The sequence below is a fragment of the Ichthyophthirius multifiliis genome, assembly GCF_000220395.1.
Source record: "Ichthyophthirius multifiliis unplaced genomic scaffold scaff_1120509250923, whole genome shotgun sequence".
Taxonomy (NCBI): Eukaryota; Ciliophora; class Oligohymenophorea; order Hymenostomatida; genus Ichthyophthirius; species Ichthyophthirius multifiliis.
This window is the reverse complement of record NW_004086370.1, coordinates 29,635-50,549: the sequence shown is the minus strand read 5'-3', so window position 1 is coordinate 50,549 and position 20,915 is coordinate 29,635. Positions and strand designations below refer to the sequence as shown.

Sequence of the window (20,915 nt, the reverse complement as noted above, 5' to 3'; positions counted from 1 at the left end):
TAAAATCCTATTTTGAATAAGACTATTATTTAATGATATTATATTATAAAATTATAAAAATTATATTTAATCATATATTTATATGAATTTATTTAAAAATAACCTAAAAAATTAGCTTATAAATTCCAAACTATATATCTAAAAAAAAATTAAATACAAAATATAATTTCATAAAATTTAAATAAACATTTTAAAAATAATCTTATTTTTTTATATTATAATTAATGTAAAAATCAAAGAAATTTCTATTTTTATAAATAATATTAAATATTATATTTACATTTATTCTGATATTTTTTTTTTTAAAAAAAAAACTCAATCATTTAAAATTAAAAGTAAAAAATGAATTATAACTATTTTTTTTGTTATTTGGTGTTTATATCAAAACAAAACGATTAATTAATTAATATATTATTTTTTAAATAAAAATCTTAAAAAAAAAAATTAAATCAAAAAATTTAATAATAATAGCAATTTTTTTATTGTAAATATATAATATAATTTTTATATACAAAAAATAATAATTATTAACTAATACTTTAAACTAATAAAACAATTTTCATAAAAATATTAAAAAATTTTAAATTTAAAGTATTTCAGAATAAATATAATTTTTTTAATAATATTTGATTAATAATATAAAATACAAAAATATTTTTATTTAATAATAGTTATGCAAAATATTTTTATAATAAAATTAATTTTAAGAGTATTTAAATTACAATTAGCAATTTTATTGAACATAATATTAATCTAAAATTGAAACAACTTAAGAGATAAACTAAACAAATGATTAAAATTTTATTTATATTTTAATAATAAAAAGAAAAAAGGCATTATCTTTCATAGATATTTTTATACAATTTAAGATGAAGTTTTAAATTAAAAATATATTAGAACTTTTGAGGCAGTTTAAGATATTTAAAAGTATAAAAAAACCAAATTATTTAAAAGTTTTAAAAGGAATTTGTTAATTAAAAATTTTTAAATTGATATTTTTATATTTTAAAATAAAGACTATTTGACAATTTTTTATTAACATAAAAAAGAAAATAAAATAATGTATATAAATTTATAATATTCATTAATAATAGTTTTTTTAATTTAATAATATTTTTGAAAATATCGAATATTTAAATTTTAAAAATATATATAATAGAAAATGTTTTAATTTTGTTATTTAATTCTTTAAGTAAATAAATAAAACAATTAGAGCATATTTAAAAATATATATTTAATTATTTTAAAATAGTTAAATAAATAATTTTTTCTTACTATGAATAATAATATATTTTTGAATAAAATTTTTTGTTATTTATTATTTCTAATAAAATTTTGTTATTGTATTTAAGCTGAGTTAATAAAATTTTATATAAACATATATTACATTAAATTAATAAATATAATATAATTATAGCATCTATTTATTTAAAATAATTGTAAATAATTTAAATGTAAAGCTATTCTATTTTTTTGTTATAATAAAATAAATCTTAAATTATAAGTTTATTAGTATTTTTATAAAATTATAATAAGAATATTTGAGATTGTAAATATTGCATATACGATTGTATATTGAATATTTATTTTCTATCAATTTAAGTAGATTTAGATAATTTTTATATTATTTTATGAATTACAATAATTAAATTTTAAGTTTTTTTAATACTTTTAAGTAATACCCATTCTTATAATAAAAAATTATAAAAATAAATAATAAATTAAATTAATAAATACAAATATAAAAGATTTGAACAGAATAATATATGTTAATAATTTATTTAATTTTAAAATATTTATTTTTCAGTTGTTTATATAATATATTTATAAATCTTTTTTCTTTTTTTTAATATTAATTTAATTATTTTATTCTATTTATAATATAATTTATATCTAAAATATGAAAAAGAATAGTAATGCAAGCGAAAGCATTATATATAAAGAAGAAGGAAATAAAGCATTTAAAAATAAAAATTACGAAGAGGCTATATTAATGTATACGAATGCAATAGTAAATTTATTTTTGAATTAATTAAAAAATAAATAAAAAAAGGATTTGGATTAAACATAAAGCATTTTTTATTCAAATAGATCTAGGGTGTATAAACATTTAAATAAAATTGATGAAGTAAAATAAAGAAAAATAAAAAATATTAAAGCTATATTTATTAAAAATAAAAGGCTATACAAGATGCCTAAAAATCATATGAATTAGATGAAAAAATATAAAAGCACATTTATTAATGGGCTAACTAATTGCACTTAAATGTAAACTAAATCCAGAAATTATTGATTAATTAGAGATTTCTATTAGTAGAATGACTAAAGGTTTTTATTTTAACTAATTTTTAATATTTTTACATTCTAGTTTAAAAGCACTCACTTTATGTGCTGGATAAAAAAATAACATTACGAAAAATAGTTATAAACATATATAAATCGCGGGAAGAAATTGAAGTGGTTTATTTAAGAAGAATAAAAGAAGAAAAAATAAGAAAAAATACTGAATTATTTATTAGTTTCTAAATAATTTTTATTTAAATTTTACAAAATAAAAAAATAGGAACTTGCTAAAAATTAAGATAATATTAGTAACCATTTAAAGAAAGAAAATTGTGATTTAGTTATTAATATATTAATTAAATATTTATAAATTAATACATTTAAAATAGTTGAAAGAAATTTTAGGATAAAATAAAGAGTTCATTATACCTGAATATTTTAAATGCAAATTAACAAAAGTTATTTTTTTATTTTTTCTCAATTATTTCAATTATTACTATATAAGTAAATTATGATTGATCCAATTACAACTAAATATGGAAATACATATGAAAGAGAAGCTCTAGAATAATATTTTTAAGAAAATGAATAAATAAGAGATCCTTGTAATGGATAATTATTAATGAATAAATAAACTGATATTATTTCTAATATAAATTTAAAATAAGCAATTTAAGAGTTTATTAAAATGTAATATATTTTATAACTAGTAAATTAATTTCTTTTATTAATTAATAGAAATCCTTGGGCTTTTGAGTTTAAAGAAAATTAAACAATAAATGATTTAGAGTTTTGAGAAAATTATTTAATTTTTTTTTTTAAATATTTAATTAAAATTAAATATTATTTTTTGTTATTTTGTTATTTTAAATTTTTAAGAATTTATTTTAAAAATAATTATTGAATAAATAATATGTATTTATATTTTTTTTATGTAAATAATAAATATATATAAGTTTAATTATTACTATTATAATATTTATTCTCAAAACATATATTTTATTTCTTATTTTTAAATATTAAATGCATAATTTTCATATAATTTGTATTTGTTTATTTACGCTTTTTTTTTTAATTTAATTTCTTATTAAATCGACTTTTCCTCATCATTTGTTTAATTCATTCCTAAATTAGAAGTAATTTATTCTGTTTCACTATTATAGTTATAGGATTTTAGGAAATATTATAAATTATCTTAAATATTTTAATTTTATTCATTCTTAGAATTAAGAATTTAAACCATTTCAGTGTTCATATCTTTTATAATTTTTTTTTAAATTTTAGTATTTTTATTTGGCTTGAAATTAAATATTTTCTCAGATTATGGTGATAAATCATTTTTTAATGGAATTATTATTTATTAATTTTATTTTAATTCATTAATATATAATTCTATTTTTTTATTATTTTCCTTGTTTATTTGAAAATAGCGAGGTTTAATTTCTATTTAAATATTTAAAATATTTAAGACTTATTCAAACTTTTCCATTTATTTACTAATCATTATAAGGTCTTCATAAAGATTGTAAAGTTTTAAACAAAATTCATCTTTCTCTTTTAATATTCTATCTATATTATTTATAATAATTATGTTAAAAATTTTAAATTAACAAAAAAAAATAATACCTTTTATCACATCTATGACTGCAGAACAATAATTAAATATAATAAATAAATCAGAAAAAAAGATTTTAAAAGATTCACAAATAATTTGTTATTTTTAGCTTGTACAAGCAGAAAAATATACTTTTTAATGGCACTTTTATTATAATTAAATTAATTTATTATAATATATAATATTTTACTTTAATAGTTAATTTTAATAATTTAATAATAGGCTTAGTTTATTGATAAATCTACTATATATCTAATTGTTTTAGATTTTATAGAGAATTAGTTTTAACATAAGAAGAACATTCTAGATAAACACAGTAATTATTTGCAATAAATTAGAGGAAAAAATAATAAGTAATTATTATGTGAATATGAACTTAGTCCACTTTTATTATTATATTAATTAAAAAAATATATATTTTAAATTTACTTTATGTATATGCCTTTAAATTTGAGTTCATCTCTTAATATAAATTAATTTCACTCATTGGAATACAAAAGTCAAGATCTAAAGAATGTATCAATTTATGTATTAAATATAAATATTTTAAAGATTAAAGCCATAATTAGGAAGATTTTAAATTATCAAACAACTTTTTAAATGATTATTAAGAGTTTATATCTCTTTATAAACATTATATTTAGCTTTTAATAACTTTTTTTTGAAATGAATTACAGTATAAAATAAATTTATAATTTAAGTTTTAAAATAAAATATTGAAAAATTTACTATTAAAATCTTTTTAAGAAGGTGTATTAAAATCTTTCGAAGTATTTATTTTTAATAAAACCTGTAATATAGTAAAAAAATTTATTTATTTTTTATAAAATAATTAAGAAAAATATAATGTAAGTATTACTTTATCAAATTAGTTGTTCGTTACTATATACTATATTATATTTCTAAGAGATTACATATTTAATATTTTTTATTAATATATAATTATAATTTAAAAATAAATATTAATTAAATATTTATTTAAGATAACATAATAATTTATTATTTTTGTTTAAATTTTTATTTATATTTAACTATAATTTTTAAAAAAAACAAGAAATAAGTGTCTATTTTTTTAACAAATCAAAAAATATATAAAAAAATACATATTTATTATTAATATATATTTTATTTTCAAATTATTTTCAAATTTTTTATTTTTCAAGATAATTTTAAGTGAGATTTTATAGAAATATTCGTAATTATATAGAATATTTTATTATTTGTATTTGATTTTAATAAATATTATTTTATTTTCTTTAGAAATAAATAATTATGTTTTACTTTTTGAATACAAAATTATAAAATCATGTATTTTTTTTAATATATACTTAAATTGTTAATTTCTTAGAGTTCGTATAAATAAATTAATTTTTTAATTTTTTTAAAAACAATTAATATTATAATTCTTTATATTGAAAATTAATAAGTCACTATAAAACTTTTCATCGTTTATAAAGGAAAATTTTTATATTATATTTCATTTAAAATAATTAATAGTCGAAAAAAAATCATGTGTACCAATAAGCTAGTTTTTTTATTCAGTCTTTTATTTTAAAATCAAAAATTAAAAATCATGCTTTAAAAATAATTGCTATCAAATTATCATTGATAAATATTTATTTCATAATAATGAGAAAAAATAGATATAATTGCAAAATTAAAAGCTTAAAAATATATTTTTAATTTATTTTTTATTATTTAAAGTAAAATTTTTTGATTTGCTATTATTAAAAACTCATACTTAAAAAAAATATAAATATAAATAAATATACTAATTAATTATAAAAAAAAATATATCATATGTTTAATTAATACATAACTATGAATAAATTCAAAATTATGTAAATCTTTTATATTAATAAGTTAAAACTTCGAATCATATTTAATTTAATTAATTAAATATTTATATATATTTCTTTTCAATAAATAATTAAAATAGATAAAATTATTTTTTCTTAAAAAATTTTATTATGTGTAAATTATTTTATTATTTTTTCTGTATTTTTTTTAAAAAAAAATAATCAAAAAAAACAAATGCGAGAATTAATGGATTAATTTTATTGTTATTTAAAAAAAAAAAATTACAGAATAAAAAAAAAAAATATCAACAAATAATATATTCAACTTAATTATATATATATATATTTATTTTAAATATTTTTTATTTTGTTTCTTTAAATATTCAATATATATTCTTAATATAGTTGTGAAAATTATCATTTTCAAGAATAATTAATATAACCTTTATGTTTAAATTCTTGAATATTTAGGAATATCGAAATTATTTGATATATAATAAAACCAGTATTTGAACTTCGCAAAAAATACCAATATCATGCGGTGGTGGAAGATAATTCCAAATTAAAAATACTAAATTTATATTAAATAATATTTAATTTATCTTCAGATATATCTGGTAGTATTTAATTCTTTCAGAAATAAGAAGTATACTAAAAATAATAGTAGTAGGAGTGATATATCTTAATTATGGTATACTAAAGGAGTTCAAAACTACTAATTATAATATAAAAGATGATACTGTCAATATATTTATTTTTACTCATTACATACTTTTATGTCCTTAAATTGATATTATTATAATGGAATTTATAAAGTGTCTAACCCAAGATTTTTTTTTAATAAAAAATATAAATTTAACTTATTTATATATATAAAGGTTTTTTAATAATAATTAAAGAGAGCGAGCTTTAGATAAAACATTTTTTTAGGAAAATCTATTTACTAAATCAAATATAAATAAATTAAAAAAAGGTATTTTTGATCGGCATATTATTTTAAAAAATAGTAACTTTAATTTTTTTTCCATTAAATATAAATATTTATTGGTTTCATATTAATAATAAAATTATTTTTCAAATTAACGATTTTAAGTTACTAAATAACTTTCTTAATTATAAACATTCAATTTTACAAAATAAACTTATTAATCTCATATTTATAAAAAAATTATTATTTTTAAATATAAAAAAATATATATTGTATCTAAATCGAAGGTTTAATATATATAATTTGAATTATTTAAATATTAAAAATGTTTATTTAATTATTAAAAATATGTATTACATAATTTGTGTGTTATATTTACAATTAAATTTCTTAATAAAAAAATATTAATTTTTCTTGAATATTTTATTTATATTTTTTGATGTTCCTTTTTTATATTATTTTTATTTGTTTTTTAATTAATTCATGGCATTTAATTAATTATTTAATATTAAATAAAATAAACAAAGCTTATTTGTATAAAATAAAAAAATAAAAGAAAAGAAATTTTATTAATTAATTTAAAAAATAATTAGTTGTTGATATTAATTCATAATAATATTTAAATTATGAACTTTTTCTATTTATAAATTATACATTTTTTACTTAATAATATATATTATTGCATATTTAATTCTTTAAATTATACTATTTATTTTTTTAACTTATATTTAAAAGAAATTTAATTTAAAAATAAGTATTTGATTGTTTAAAAAATTCAATTAAAATATTTATTTTATATTATATATTTTATCAAAAAATCCAAAAAGATTTAATTTTTTTTTTGTCCTTCTATTATTCAATTATTAATACTTTTATTCTATAATAATTCATTTAATTTATTCTTAATTATATACTTATTATTTAATTTAATAAAAAGTAATAAAGATATTTATCAATCTAAAAATAGTTTTTTTTATATTATTAATATTTATACTAATAGATAATAAAATGAAGAGAATGTTTTATCTACAAAAAACACACTATTTAGTATTTTCAAGTATATATAGAAAACATTAAAAGCAATTTCATACATGTATAAAAATTCATAAACACGCAATCAATTTAGTTAGAAAAGCAAATGGAAGATTAACTTTAGTCATTATTATTAAAAAAGTAAAAGCTGTAATGATGATTTTTATTTCAGTTTAATTTAATTTATTTTATTTAAAATTTTTATAATACTTATATATTCTATGTTTTTAATTATTTATAATTGGTTCGTCATATTTCTATATTTTATTTATTAAGCAATTTAAATTTTCAAAATGAATAACTTAATAATATTCAATATAATTTAAATATTTATAATAATTAATTTTTTAATTTTAAGTTTATACTATTCCTATTTTAAAACTTTTATAAAGATTTAGTGTTACTTTTACACATAAAGAATTTATTTTTTATAAAAAATATTGTTTTTTTATTTATAAAACTTTATTAAAAGAAGGTTAATTTAGAAAAAAATAAAATATTTTTTTTTTTAAATATAATTTTTTTTTTAAATTTTTTTTTTTTTTTATAATATTAATTATTAATTTTTTATAATTAGAATAAATAAAAAAATAAACATCATCAATTAATTATTTATAAAAATAAATAAATTCGATTTAGTTATAAATTAAAATAAAATAAAACAAAATTAAAAATATATTATTAAATAAAAAAAAAAACAATTAAAAATAATAATTAAAAATATAAAAACATATAAGCATATAAAATGTAAAAATAAGATGATTAATCTAAAAAGTCTCTTGATGATTAATAAAAAAAATAACTCGAAGATTAAAGATTAAAATTAGATTTATTGCATTGCTTTGGATCTTTATGTTCAAATAATTATCGAAATGCAGTCGTAAATAAAATTAATATAACTAATAAAATAAAATAATAAAATAAAGGGAATTATAGAAGAAGATGGATATAGTATATTATTTCCCGTTGGAAAATATATAGCAATTAAATAAAATGATAAAAACGACATGGCGTTTATGCGATTAAGCGAAAATTTGGAAAAAATTATGTGTATGGCAATATCCCCTAACAATAAATTTATAGCGATATGTGAAAAGCATAAAAACGATGATAGTTAAAGTAAAAAATGTCCATAAGTGTTTATATATAATATAAAATCTTACACAGTTAAAGCTAATTTGTAAAATGAAAAAAAATTATTTTCTTATCCTGATACTTCTTCTCATACTTTTATTTCTATGGCGTTTTCTTAAGATTCCAGATTTATGATTTGTCTAACGGAAAGCCCAGAATTTAAACTTGTTTTCATTGATTTGTTGGCCACTAAAAAAGACGTTGCAGGAATTATTTTAGGAATTCATGTTAATAAAGTCAGTATTTCTCCTTAAGATAACCACATGGTAGCCATTTCAGGACACTCATGTTTCAAAATATTAAGAGTTTAGGAAGGTTCATTTTCTTATGTTTGTGAAAGTGTTAGAAGATTACCTTATACTAATATTTTATTTACCGACCATATATGGTTAGATGAAGGTAAAATCGCGTTAAGTAATGATAAAGGAGAAATTTTCATAATTTATGAAAATGAAGTTAAATAATATATATAAAATGCTTTTGATATACCTTCTTTATCAATTAATTGTTTAGCTAGGCTATCTAAAGGACTAATTGTGGGTTCTGAAAATGGAATATTTTCTTATTGGTTAAAAAATGAGAATGTATAAAATTATGATAATAATGATTTCTAAATGAATCATATTAGATGTTGGAGTAGTGATAGAGGTGTGGGATGTGCTTGTATTTCTATTAGTTAAAATGAAGATTTTATGGTTGTTGGATTTTTAAGCAATGATATCGGAGTTTTTGACTTAACTAAACTTATTCCTTAAGTACCTGAATCAGTAATTTATATGTATATATTTTTTATAGTTTTAATGTGTATTTATTTAAATGTATAGGTTGAATCTTTGAAAAGTAATAATATTTATATGGAAAAAAAACTTAAGTTTGATTATGTTTTTAATGGGTTCCATTCAGGGCCAATAAATTGTCTAGATGTATGTCTTTAAAGGCCTTTAATTGTTACTTGTTCATAGAAAGATTCTACTATAAGAATTTGGAATTACGTGAACTTTAAATGTGAATTAGCTAGTATTTTTTTAAAAAAAATTGTTTATTTTATTTAAAATATATAAAAAGGAAAATTTATTACAGATAATAAAGAAAAATCTCCTTTATTAAGTGTAGCTTTTCATCCTTCTGGATATTATTTAGCAGCTGGGTTTATTGATAAATTTAGATTATTTCATGTATTAAAAGATGAATTGAAACCTTATAAAGAATAACCAATAAAAAATGTTACTTTTTTAAAATTTTCAAATGGTGGATAATATTTGGCTGTTTGTTTTCCTAAAACAAAAAATTAACTAAATTAATATTCAATTAATATTTACAATGCCTATTCTTTGTAACTTATTGCTACTCTTAATGGGCCTCCTAGTTAGGTAAGTGAAATAGTTTGGGGGCCTTATGATGAGTTTATTATTAGTTGTTCACTTGATGGAACTATTTATAGATGGTATTTTTTTCTTTTTCTTTTTTATTTTTTATTTCAATTTTTTAATTTTAAAAGGGTTCCTGCTTTCACTTGTTTTCATGGAAATACTAATATTAGTATGAATAGAAGTGAAAAAAAGATTATTGAGAAATCAAATTTAAAAGTATAATTTTTTGTTTTATTTTTTTAAAAAATTAATTTTTTTAGTATAAATATACGAGTGTATTATATAATACATAAACAAACTTAATTTGGGTTGCAGGAGGAAATGATGAAAGTTAATAAAAAATGATATGGCTTATATGTATTTAATAAAAATAGGTAAAGGAACTGTTTATGGATTTACAGATTAAGTAGAATTAGATACGAGGGATAAATTTAATTTATAACATGGAAATTAAATTAATAATTTTTCTGTTTCAGATATGGATTATGAATTAAAAAATTATAGAATAACCTAATTTTGTTTTCTTTAAAGTTTTTATAATTATTATGGAATTATAGCTGGGACAAATACTGGTGCTATAAAAGTATTAAAAAATAATATATTTTTGTAAAATAAAATATATTAGGTTTTTGGACATCATTTTAGTACTATTCCTTATGAAACTATACAAGCACATTGTGGATAAGTTATGTAAATAAGAGCAAGTCCTGATGGCCGATTTGTATTCTCGACAGGAGAAGATGGGGCTATATTTATATTCTAAGTAAAATAAAACTTTAATAAAAAATTATTAGTAAAATAATAAAAAAGGTTTCAGAAATTACAAAAGAAGGTCAAGTACTAACTAAGAGAACTGGAGATATGAAACCAGAACAAACAGCTATAACAGATGTAATAAAAATACATATTTATATCATCTTTAAAATAAAAAAGAATCCAAAAGCATTTGTAGTAGATGAACATTTGGCAGATGTACTAATGGTATAAAGAAACGAAATAGAAAATTATATATAAGAAAATGATAAAATCAATACTTAGTATAAGGAATTTTAATAAAGGATGAAGAATATTATAAGGGAAGATAAATCTCGTTTGGAATATAAAATATCATAAATGAAAGATAGTTATGAGGAAGAATTAAAAAAAGAAAGAAGAAAATATGATGAACTATAATAAAATAAATAAGCTATGGAATAAGATTTTTAAATAATGATAAGTGGAATAGAAGAAAAAAATTTAAAAACTGTTGAAGAATTAGAAGGACTTTATGAGAGAAAATTGTCTTTTGAAAATGATAAATATATTTAATTAGAAATAATTTTGAAAGAAGAAAGAGTAAAATTTGAAAGGAAAACTAAAGAATTATTGGATAAGCATGATTATAATTTAAATTTATTAAAATAGGAATTTAATATAAACTTTTCTAGTGCTTAAAGGGTGTATGAAACTATGAAATAAACAACAGAAGATGTAAAAAAAATATATGAAGAAAAAATTTCGTAATAAGAGGAAGAACATGAAAACGAGAATACTCAATTATAAGAAAATAAAAATAAAGAAATAAATGAACTTTAAGAAAAAATATAAGAATTATCTTCCAAAAATAAAAAATTGTAAAATCTAATAGATTGTTTAAATGAATAACATTAAAATCTCCTAAAATCGTTAGAAGAAAAAGAAATTAATTTTTTAAATACTAAATAGCTATTAAAAGATTAGTAAACCATGTTTGAAAATCTTAAAAATGAATGTAAGTAACTTGAAGATATTACTAAAAAAAAAGAAAAAATAATATAAAATTAAAAGTTCACTATTTCTGATCTTTAAAAATCTAAGCATGTTCTTTAATTTAGAACGACTGAAATGCGTTAAAGCTTAGAACCAAAAGAAGTATAATTTTTTTTTTTTTTTTTAAAAAAAAAAGATAAATTATTAAAAATTATATACAATATGTATAAATATATTCAAACAATAATGTTAATAATTATTATAATATAATAAAAAATAGGAATAAATAGAAATACTAAAGAATTAATTGTTCAAAATTGAAAAGGAGTTTGAAGATATGATGCAGTTATAGTAAAAGTAGAGTGAAGAAATGCAAAAAATGTAAATTCAAATAGAAAATCTGAAAAGAAATTTAAAATAATAAACAGAAATAACTCGTTAAAAAGACATTTTAATCTAAAAAATAACAATTGAAATTCATAATTGTGTATAAGAAAAAGACATAAAAGAGTGGGCTAATGAAATGTAGAAATTATATTAAACTTATGTGAAAAATTAAGAAATAAAAGAAAATACTTTAAATGAAAAAGGAGTATAAGAAATGCAAAAACAAATATAATATTTGGAAAAATCCATATAATAAATAGATAAATCATCATAAAAATCAACTATTAAAAGAGATATGGAAATATACAAAAAAACAAAGGAAAATGCTGAATTAATTAATGAAATTAACGAAATAAGGAAAAATAATAAAGGATATTTGGATGAAATTTAGAGTCTAAAAGCACAACTTAAAAATAATGAAAAAGAATGCAATAATTACAAAAACGAACTGAAAAGAATAAAAAAATAACATTCTAAGAGAAAAGATGGAAACAGTAGTGTTTCTTATTACAAAAAGTTTAATAGTATTGATGCTAGTAGTTTAGAAAGTTCTCTCTTTAACAATAATAATAATAGTGAATCTATGAATAATTAATATTCATTGCCTTTAATTAAATAATAATAAAATGTTAAGTCTTCTTTATAAAATAGTTTATAAAAAGGGAAACTTATTAGAGGTTTTAATTATGATAAAAAAACTTAAGCGACTTTTGATAAGGCTAAAATGATGGATTTGTTTTCTTAAATAGAAATTAAGGATTAAAAAATGTATTATTAAGAAAAATTCATTAGAAAATTAAAATCAAAAATAAATTAACATATTTTAAACTTCTCTTGCGATGATCCAAATTTTGAAGATTATAAAAATCATGATGATACGACTTAAATATAAAAAACATATATAGAATGATTACTTTATTTATATATATAAAAAAAAAAATTTCGAATAAAAAAATATAAATATATTAAATTTATATAATTATCAATAAAAAAGCAAGAAACAAAATATTAAATATGGGAATAAATACATCGTCCCCAATTCAATATTCAATAGAAGTATCTGAAAAAAAAAAAGGTGAAACTTCTATAAGACGCTAACCGTAAACAAAATAAGGATTAAAATCAATTCCAAAGCCAAATATAACAGATATGTAAAAGGCATGGATTGATTCTTTGTAAAGAAATAAAGACGAGCTTTGTTTATTTACAAGAAATCCACAAACAAATATTTACGAGGGAAAAACATACCATGAAGTCCATGAATTAGCTTTAGCAATTGGGAGTGCAATTATTAATTTAAATTTAATAAAAAATGTTTAAGAGTTATCTTTGATTGGCATTTTCGCAAAAAATTGTGAAGAATGGACTATTTTAGATGTTTCTAATATGCTTTTTGGACATGTTTTAGTTCCTTTGTATGAAACTATAGGACTTTAATTTTGTTTGGAACATTCTGAAATAAAAACTTGCTTTGTGAATTCTTTTTCTTTAAATATACTATTAAAAATTCCAACTTTGAGCTGTTTTTTGGAAAATATAGTTTCTTTAGATGAAAATGTTTCATAAAATATTCTTATATAATTATAAGATTTAAAAATAAATGTATTTTATTGGAAAGATTTAGTTTCTTTAGGGAAAAGCAACCCACAAAAAATTAATAAAAATATAAATTCGTCTTAAATTCTTAGCTTTTCATATACTTCAGGTACTACAGGTATCCCTAAAGCAGCAATGCTTTCTCATAAAAACTTTTTAGCAGTCCTTACTTCGTTTTAAAGCCATTAAGTAATTAATTTTTCACAAGAAGATGTTCATTTAAGTTATTTGCCACTTTCACATGTTTTCGAAAGGGTTTTTATACATGCTTTATTATATGCAGGGGCTAAAATATAGTATATTTAATTTATATTTTTTTTATTTAAATTATTTTAGTTATTATTCTGGAGATGTTAAGAAAATAAAAGATGATTTAAATGATGTAAAACCAACATTTTTTATAAGTGTTCCTCGTTTATTTACTAGAATATATGAATTAATAAGTTAAAAATTTTAAAGAATTTCTGGAGTGAAGCGCTTTTTGTTGGATTTGGCAGTTTCTACTAAACTTTATAATCTAAAACATGGATAAACTTCTCATTTTTTTTATGATAATATTATTTTTAATCAAACTAAGGCCTTTTTTGGCGGGAAATATAAATTTTTGGTAACATCATCCGCACCAATTTCATAAGAAATTCTTTCTTTTATAAAAATAATATCGTGTGTACCTGTTATTGAAGGATATGGGTAAACTGAGTCCACAGGAGCTTCATTTTCAACTCATTTCGAAGATCCATAAGGAGGACATATAGGTGGTCCTACTTGTTGTGTAGAATATAAACTTAAAGATGTGCCAGAATTGGGTTATTTTTCAAATGATATTGATGATAAAGGAAATATATAGCCCAGAGGAGAAATATTATTAAGGGGTCCAGCTATATTTGAAGGTTATTTTAAAGAAAAAATGCCTTTTTTAGATGATGAAGGGTGGCTTATGACTGGAGATGTCGGTATGATTGAAGGATAAAATTAAAGATTAAAAATTATTGATAGGAAGAAGAATTTCTTCAAAATGTAATAAGGAGAATATGTTGCTCCAGAAAAAGTAGAAAATGTCCTTTTGAGATTTAGGGGAGTAAATGAAGTTTTTGTGTATGGAAATTCGCTTGAAAATTATTGCATTTGTATAGTTTTTGGAGAAAAAGAGGCACTTTTGAATATTGCAAAAGAATTGAGAATTTAATAAGAAAATAATGAAAATTATGATGTTTTTAAAGATTTTCTTGTTAAAGATTTGTTTTTGAAAAAACTGGAGAGTTTCGGGAAAGCAGAAGGGTTATAAGGGTTTGAAATTCCAAAGAAAGTATATTTTATTAAGAAGTCTTTTTCTGAATATGGATGTATGACAAGTAGTTTTAAAATTTAAAGACATTTGGCTAGAGATATTTTTAAATAGGAAATTTTATCTATGTATGAGAAGAAAGTTTGATTTTTATATTTTTTTTATGATAAATAATAAAAAATGAATATAAAATAATTAATAATTTTTTATTTTTATTTCAATTTTATAAATTTTCTAATAATTTTGCTCTATTGTTTATTTCAAGTAATGAATGCGAAGAATAAGGATTCTTTTTGTCATCAAGGGCATCTTCTTTATCTAAAACGAAATATCCGATTTGTTGTGAAATCATAGATGATTTTTTTATCATTTAATCAATAATTACATCGGATTGTTTTCTTCTAAATTAACTACTTTTTTTTCTAGTTATAGATTACTCAACATGATCAACTCCACTTTAATCGTGAGAAATATTTTCTATTTTTTAAATAAGAACACTAAACAATATCATTATTAAGCCAATGCCAGAGAAAATATTTAAATCAAACATTTCCATTACATATTTATAAAAAGGCAAAATTACATCAGTGAGAATAGCAATCATATTAGCCATTGCAAATATAATATGGTTATATTCGTTAGGAATAATAAAAGGAAATAAAGTTAAAAGTGCCGGAAAAGAAATTCTGTTTGAAATTTTAGTTGAAATAATATTAAACATTTAATAAGTAGGATTTTCATAACTAATTAAGAATGTAGTACTTTAAATGACTCCTAATGTTATAAAATTAAAAAAAATTAATTTTTTCGTGCTTATTTTTACACATAAATATACAGCAATAACACTTCCAATAAAGTCTGATATTATAGAAATAAATACATTAAGTTAAATATTTCCTCCTATTTTATTAAAAGCAATAAAAGGACATAAATAACTCACATCACAAAGCGAAAAAGCGAGTGTAAAAATAATACTATTTTTCAAAATTAATTTACTGCTTTTTATTTCTTTAAATTTTATTACCAAATCTTATAAAAAATTTGCTGAAATCGTATGTGCATTTGCTGAATGTTCTTAACTGCTTATTTTTCGAACATTTTCCAATAAAGGATTTTATTTGCTTTCTAATAAAATAAAGAATATGGTCAAAATAATTGTCGGATATCCACTAAAATACGTTATATGATGGACCCAAAAACCACTTATTTTTGTTAGTCCAATATATATTATAGCGCCTCCTGACCAAAACATATTTAAAGAAACAACGGAAATTTTTCGAATTTCTTCTACGTAATGTTCATTTACAAAATTGAATATTTAAGAATATAAATAACAATAAGTAAAGTTCCATTAAAATATTATAAATAGTAAAGCATAATAGCTATCGTAAAAAAACTATGCCATTATTAAAAAAATTGAATCTATTATAAATAATATTGAAATGACTTTAAACTTCTTATCTTTTGGAATTTAATAGAATATTGCTACTAAAAAGGCAAAAACTTATCCAGATAAACCGATTGATATAAGGGAGGCTTCCATTATTTTCTTTTCACAAAATAAACCTAGTTCCATTGATATACTTGTAAGTCCGTTAGTGTTTACAAATCGATACTTATAATTATTTTCGCACATTTAATCTTCTTAACATGATTACCATTCACCATTTATCATGCATTCCATATCTGATACATAATATAGGTAAGGCATTGAGTTAAATATATTTCCTTCTAAAGCATATATTAGGGATAAAATTAAAAATTATAGTAATTATTTTTTTGGAGTATTTTTAAACATTTTTTATTTTTGTGAAAACTAATATTTATTAAAAAGTTAATTTTTATTATGTTAAATATTTATGTATAAATTCTTTCTTTTTTTAGTTGCTTTAATTTAACTTGAGATATTATTATACTTTTTAAAAAATTTATTAAATTTTTTTTTATAAATATTTATTATTTTAAATAATACGACTGTCATAAATTTGATTATTTTTGTGTTTCAAAATCATAAATTTAAAAATATTTAATATAATTAACTATTATATTGGTGCTTTTGATATGCATTTTGAAAAGAAAAAGAAGAAAAAAATATAAAATTAAAAATTATTTATATTATAATGCAACGAAATTAATTAAAATATGTAATACTTTTTAAATTTATAAATGTTTAAAATATAATCTATAGTAGATATATTAATTGATTTAAAATTAATAAAAAATTATATTAGTTGCTTAAAGAATTTTTTATTTTTTCTGTAATTTTATTTTGAAATTCAAATAATAAAAAAAAGGCCATTATACATTTTTTTTAGCCTTTTTTTTATAGATTGAGTTTTTAAAGAAAAAAATACAGAAAAAATAAAAAAAGAAAAGTTATAAACAAGTAATAATTTCTATTTTTAAATTTTCATTTTATAAAAAAACATAATAATAGTTTTATTAAGTAAGCAATCAAATAATAATATTTATTCTAAAGTAAGAGAATTAATAAAATATTTTTATACATCAATTTTTTAGTTTATATTTAAAAAAAAAAAATACTAGAATACTAATAATTATTTAATTAATATAAAATTTATTAAATAAAATAAAAACTAAATAATTTTTATCTATAAATTAAAAAATATATATTTTTAATTTTAAATGTTTTTTATTATTTATAAACAAATATTAATTAAAATAAAAATAAAATTAATATTCATTTTAATGTCATTGATTTTTTTTTTTCGGTTTCCAAAATCTTCCATACTTTTATATTTTTTAAGGCTTTAAATGTAAAACCCATTTCCATTCTTCTTTATTTTAATTTTCTTTTTATTCTTTAGCAATTTCTTATTTATCTATATATTTGTGTTGCATCATTTATGTTCTTATTTATATTAATCTAAAATATTCAAAATTTTCATATTTATAAACGAAAAATCGAGTAATTTTTCTAAAAAAAGAAGCATCGTTTATGTAATCTTTTTTTTAAAAAAAATAATATAGACAAAAAATTAATTATAGAAGAAAAAAATACATTATTTTAATGTCTTTATAATATTCATTTTATATCTTTTATTTTAAATTATATTTATATTATAAAAATAAAAAATTAAATTAAAATGTTATTATTATAATATATTTTTTTTTTTATTATTTATAGTCTTTTAAATTTTTATTTTCTTTTATTAATTTTTTTTTTTTTTTAAATATCAATTTTCATAATCATCATCATCTTCTTCTTCTATATTATCATTATTTTATTATTTATGTTTTAAACTTTTTGAAGCACTCCCATTTTATTTTTAATTTACTAAAAGAATATTAGAAAGTTCCATACTTTCAAAGTTATCTTTTTTTAAATAAAAAAAAAAGATAAATAATATAAGTTTAGATTAAAATTACGTTAAGTATTTTCAAGTTTATCTAATCCTTTTAATTCCGCAGTGTTCATAAGCCTAGACTACTCAAAAATTAATTCTTATTTTATACTTAATTCTCTTAAATAATCAGGATCTTTTAATAATTCATTTTATTCTTATACTCTCTTTTTATTTTTAAAAAATATATATTTTTTTAAATAATTATTACTAAATTTTCTTCAATTATCTTTTTTTTGATTTCATCGATTTCAGGAATTTAATAATCTAATTAATTTTTCTTAATAAAAAAATAATTAGACTATTTTTAGTTTTATTTATATTAATTTATTTTACTCTTAACGATTTATATATATATTCAGGCGATATTGTTTTTTTTCCTTCTTACAAACATATTCTATTTGCATCATCTGATATATGATAAATGTAATCTTTTATTTATGTAAAAAATATTTAATAATAAGGAATTAATAACAAAAAATATACCTTTTGAGAGTTTTATTATATAATTAATAAATTCATTAGAACATTTTAGTCCTTTCAAATTTTCTCTTACAAACGCATTTATAGTTGCTAAAGTTAAGAATATTGAAATTCTTTTTATTTTTATGATAATATTTTACCTCTTGGTAGATTTTCATCACCTTCCATTTGTATTTATATCTATTTATTTATTTTATTTAAAACACATAAAATAGGAATTTTATTTAAATAATTAAATATTATATGAGTATTTAAGTAAAAAAAATATTAATTTTATCTAATAAGTGTAATAGTATTATATTTTTTTTAAAAAAAATAATATTTTATTATATATTTTTCTTTGTTTATGTATAAATAAAAAATAGAAAAAAATTAAAATATAATATAAATTAAAATTTTAAAAAAATATTTTTTATTTAATAAAGGAAAATATTTTTAAAATAATTATGCTTAAACTCCAAATTTTTGAAATTTTTTTTTTTAAAAAAAATAATAATATAAATAATATTTATTTCAAAAATTATTAAAATATATTTACTTAATTATATTATTATAAAAATTTTAATCTAATAGTTTAATAATTAATTATCAAAATTTTATTAATTTAAAATAACATTATATATAATTTTTTTTTTTACAAATAATTTATTAATTTATTTTCAATTATTTATTATAAATCAAGAATGCATTTATTACCTATTTATTTTTTATTTAAATTAATTATTATTTTTATAAACATTATAATAATTATTAGTTTTTTATATTGAAGACAATTTTTATTTATTATTAAGATTTTTATTCTCATTAAAATATAGATAAAAATCATCTAATTAACTCTTTCTAGAAGTAGATTTAGATATTTTTTCCTAAGAATTTAAAGAAATATTTTTTATATAATCATAATCTTAATTAAAACCAGAAAAATCCTAAGAATTTTTCGTAACAGAATTAAATTCTCTCCCAGAATAATTAACTTTACTAGTATTATTATTAGTTTTACTATTTAGATAATCACAAATAGTAAAATTTTATCTAAAATGAAATCCTTGAATAATTTATATTTGAAAATTTAAGTTATTTTTTTAAACGAAATTTTTTTTTTTTTATTATTAATATTATTAAAATAACTTTTAATTTTATTAATTATTTATATTTTAAAAATTACTTTTCTTTCCAAAAATAAATTATTATTTTATATTTTATTCATCATTATTTATAAAATTATTAAAATTATTTAATTATTTATAATATATTTATTTATTGATAATACTTTGTCGTTTTTTTTCCTCCATAGCAATTAATTTAGAAGTATCCTTTAATTTATTAAGCAACCCGTATTTATTTTATTATACAACTTAATTCGATTTATTTTATGATACAATATTTACTAATCTACTTTTTGTTTAATTTAATGTAGAGTCATTTCTTTATCTTGTTTGGCTCATAGTAATTACTTTATCTTGAAATTAAATCGTTTCTATTTTATGTAAGATTGGATTTTCTTAATAAACTGAATTATTTTCGTAGCTTTAATAGCTATCAGAATATTTTTATATTATGTTTATACTTTTTTCCATATTAATATCATTAAAATAGTCTATCATAATATTATTTTGAGGACTTTTTGTTTTTCTTTCATTACGATATTGACTTTCTGTTATGTTTTTATTACATACTCCATGTTTTTGCCAAACTGTTGTTCTTTTTGATTCTAATTTTTAGTTTATTTATTATAATATTTAATCTTTTTCATTTGGCTAATATTACTTATATCTATATGTTTTATGTTCTTGCATTATATGTTCTTTTATTACCATATTATTTAATAATTAATCAAATTTTTTAATTTTTTAATTCATATTTCCCGTTTTACTACAATAGCAACTTTTACGGCGGTAAAAAAATTGCCT

General features: G+C 17.3%; 5 protein-coding genes across 5 annotated transcripts, besides 16 other annotated features; 3 read left to right on the top strand and 2 right to left on the bottom strand. All coding sequences in view use genetic code 6, as the record gives it.

The window, feature by feature from the left end:
• Window positions 1-1,289: 1,289 nt before the first annotated feature.
• Window positions 1,290-1,349: a microsatellite.
• Window positions 1,350-1,690: 341 nt separating this feature from the next.
• Window positions 1,691-1,746: a microsatellite.
• Window positions 1,709-1,746: a microsatellite.
• A 154-nt stretch (window positions 1,747-1,900) lies between these two features.
• IMG5_113460 (hypothetical protein) lies at window positions 1,901-2,338 on the top strand (the record flags this gene model as incomplete). The annotated part of the gene is made up of 2 exons (XM_004034747.1): window positions 1,901-2,128; window positions 2,182-2,338. 2 exons carry the CDS (start codon window positions 1,901-1,903, stop codon window positions 2,320-2,322), a joined length of 369 nt encoding a protein of 122 aa, XP_004034795.1. The 3' UTR covers window positions 2,323-2,338.
• Window positions 2,339-6,258: 3,920 nt separating this feature from the next.
• Window positions 6,259-6,299: a microsatellite.
• A 634-nt stretch (window positions 6,300-6,933) lies between these two features.
• Window positions 6,934-6,973: a microsatellite.
• A 336-nt stretch (window positions 6,974-7,309) lies between these two features.
• Window positions 7,310-7,352: a microsatellite.
• A 799-nt stretch (window positions 7,353-8,151) lies between these two features.
• Window positions 8,152-8,201: a microsatellite.
• Window positions 8,157-8,204: a microsatellite.
• Window positions 8,174-8,198: a microsatellite.
• A 102-nt stretch (window positions 8,205-8,306) lies between the features above and the next one.
• Window positions 8,307-8,385: a microsatellite.
• Window positions 8,321-8,382: a microsatellite.
• Window positions 8,386-8,402: 17 nt separating the features above from the next.
• IMG5_113450 (WD repeat protein) lies at window positions 8,403-13,186 on the top strand (the record flags this gene model as incomplete). The annotated part of the gene is made up of 6 exons (XM_004034746.1): window positions 8,403-8,537; window positions 8,584-10,235; window positions 10,290-10,377; window positions 10,493-10,924; window positions 10,972-12,051; window positions 12,170-13,186. The coding sequence occupies 6 exons, from the start codon at window positions 8,403-8,405 to the stop codon at window positions 13,184-13,186; spliced, it is 4,404 nt and encodes a 1,467-aa protein (XP_004034794.1).
• Window positions 8,558-8,582: a microsatellite.
• A 104-nt stretch (window positions 13,187-13,290) lies between the features above and the next one.
• IMG5_113440 (hypothetical protein) lies at window positions 13,291-15,364 on the top strand (the record flags this gene model as incomplete). Its single annotated transcript, XM_004034745.1, has 2 exons — window positions 13,291-14,168; window positions 14,209-15,364. 2 exons carry the CDS (start codon window positions 13,291-13,293, stop codon window positions 15,302-15,304), a joined length of 1,974 nt encoding a protein of 657 aa, XP_004034793.1. The 3' UTR covers window positions 15,305-15,364.
• A 10-nt stretch (window positions 15,365-15,374) lies between these two features.
• IMG5_113430 (hypothetical protein) lies at window positions 15,375-15,770 on the bottom strand (the record flags this gene model as incomplete). The annotated part of the gene is made up of 1 exon (XM_004034744.1): window positions 15,375-15,770. The coding sequence occupies one exon, from the start codon at window positions 15,768-15,770 to the stop codon at window positions 15,375-15,377; it is 396 nt and encodes a 131-aa protein (XP_004034792.1).
• A 2,362-nt stretch (window positions 15,771-18,132) lies between these two features.
• Window positions 18,133-18,184: a microsatellite.
• Window positions 18,135-18,167: a microsatellite.
• Window positions 18,185-18,312: 128 nt separating the features above from the next.
• Window positions 18,313-18,350: a microsatellite.
• Window positions 18,351-18,354: 4 nt separating this feature from the next.
• IMG5_113420 (hypothetical protein) lies at window positions 18,355-19,173 on the bottom strand (the record flags this gene model as incomplete). The annotated part of the gene is made up of 6 exons (XM_004034743.1): window positions 18,355-18,494; window positions 18,548-18,689; window positions 18,734-18,802; window positions 18,859-18,953; window positions 19,009-19,095; window positions 19,146-19,173. 6 exons carry the CDS (start codon window positions 19,171-19,173, stop codon window positions 18,355-18,357), a joined length of 561 nt encoding a protein of 186 aa, XP_004034791.1.
• Window positions 19,174-20,236: 1,063 nt separating this feature from the next.
• Window positions 20,237-20,274: a microsatellite.
• Window positions 20,275-20,915: the final 641 nt, after the last annotated feature.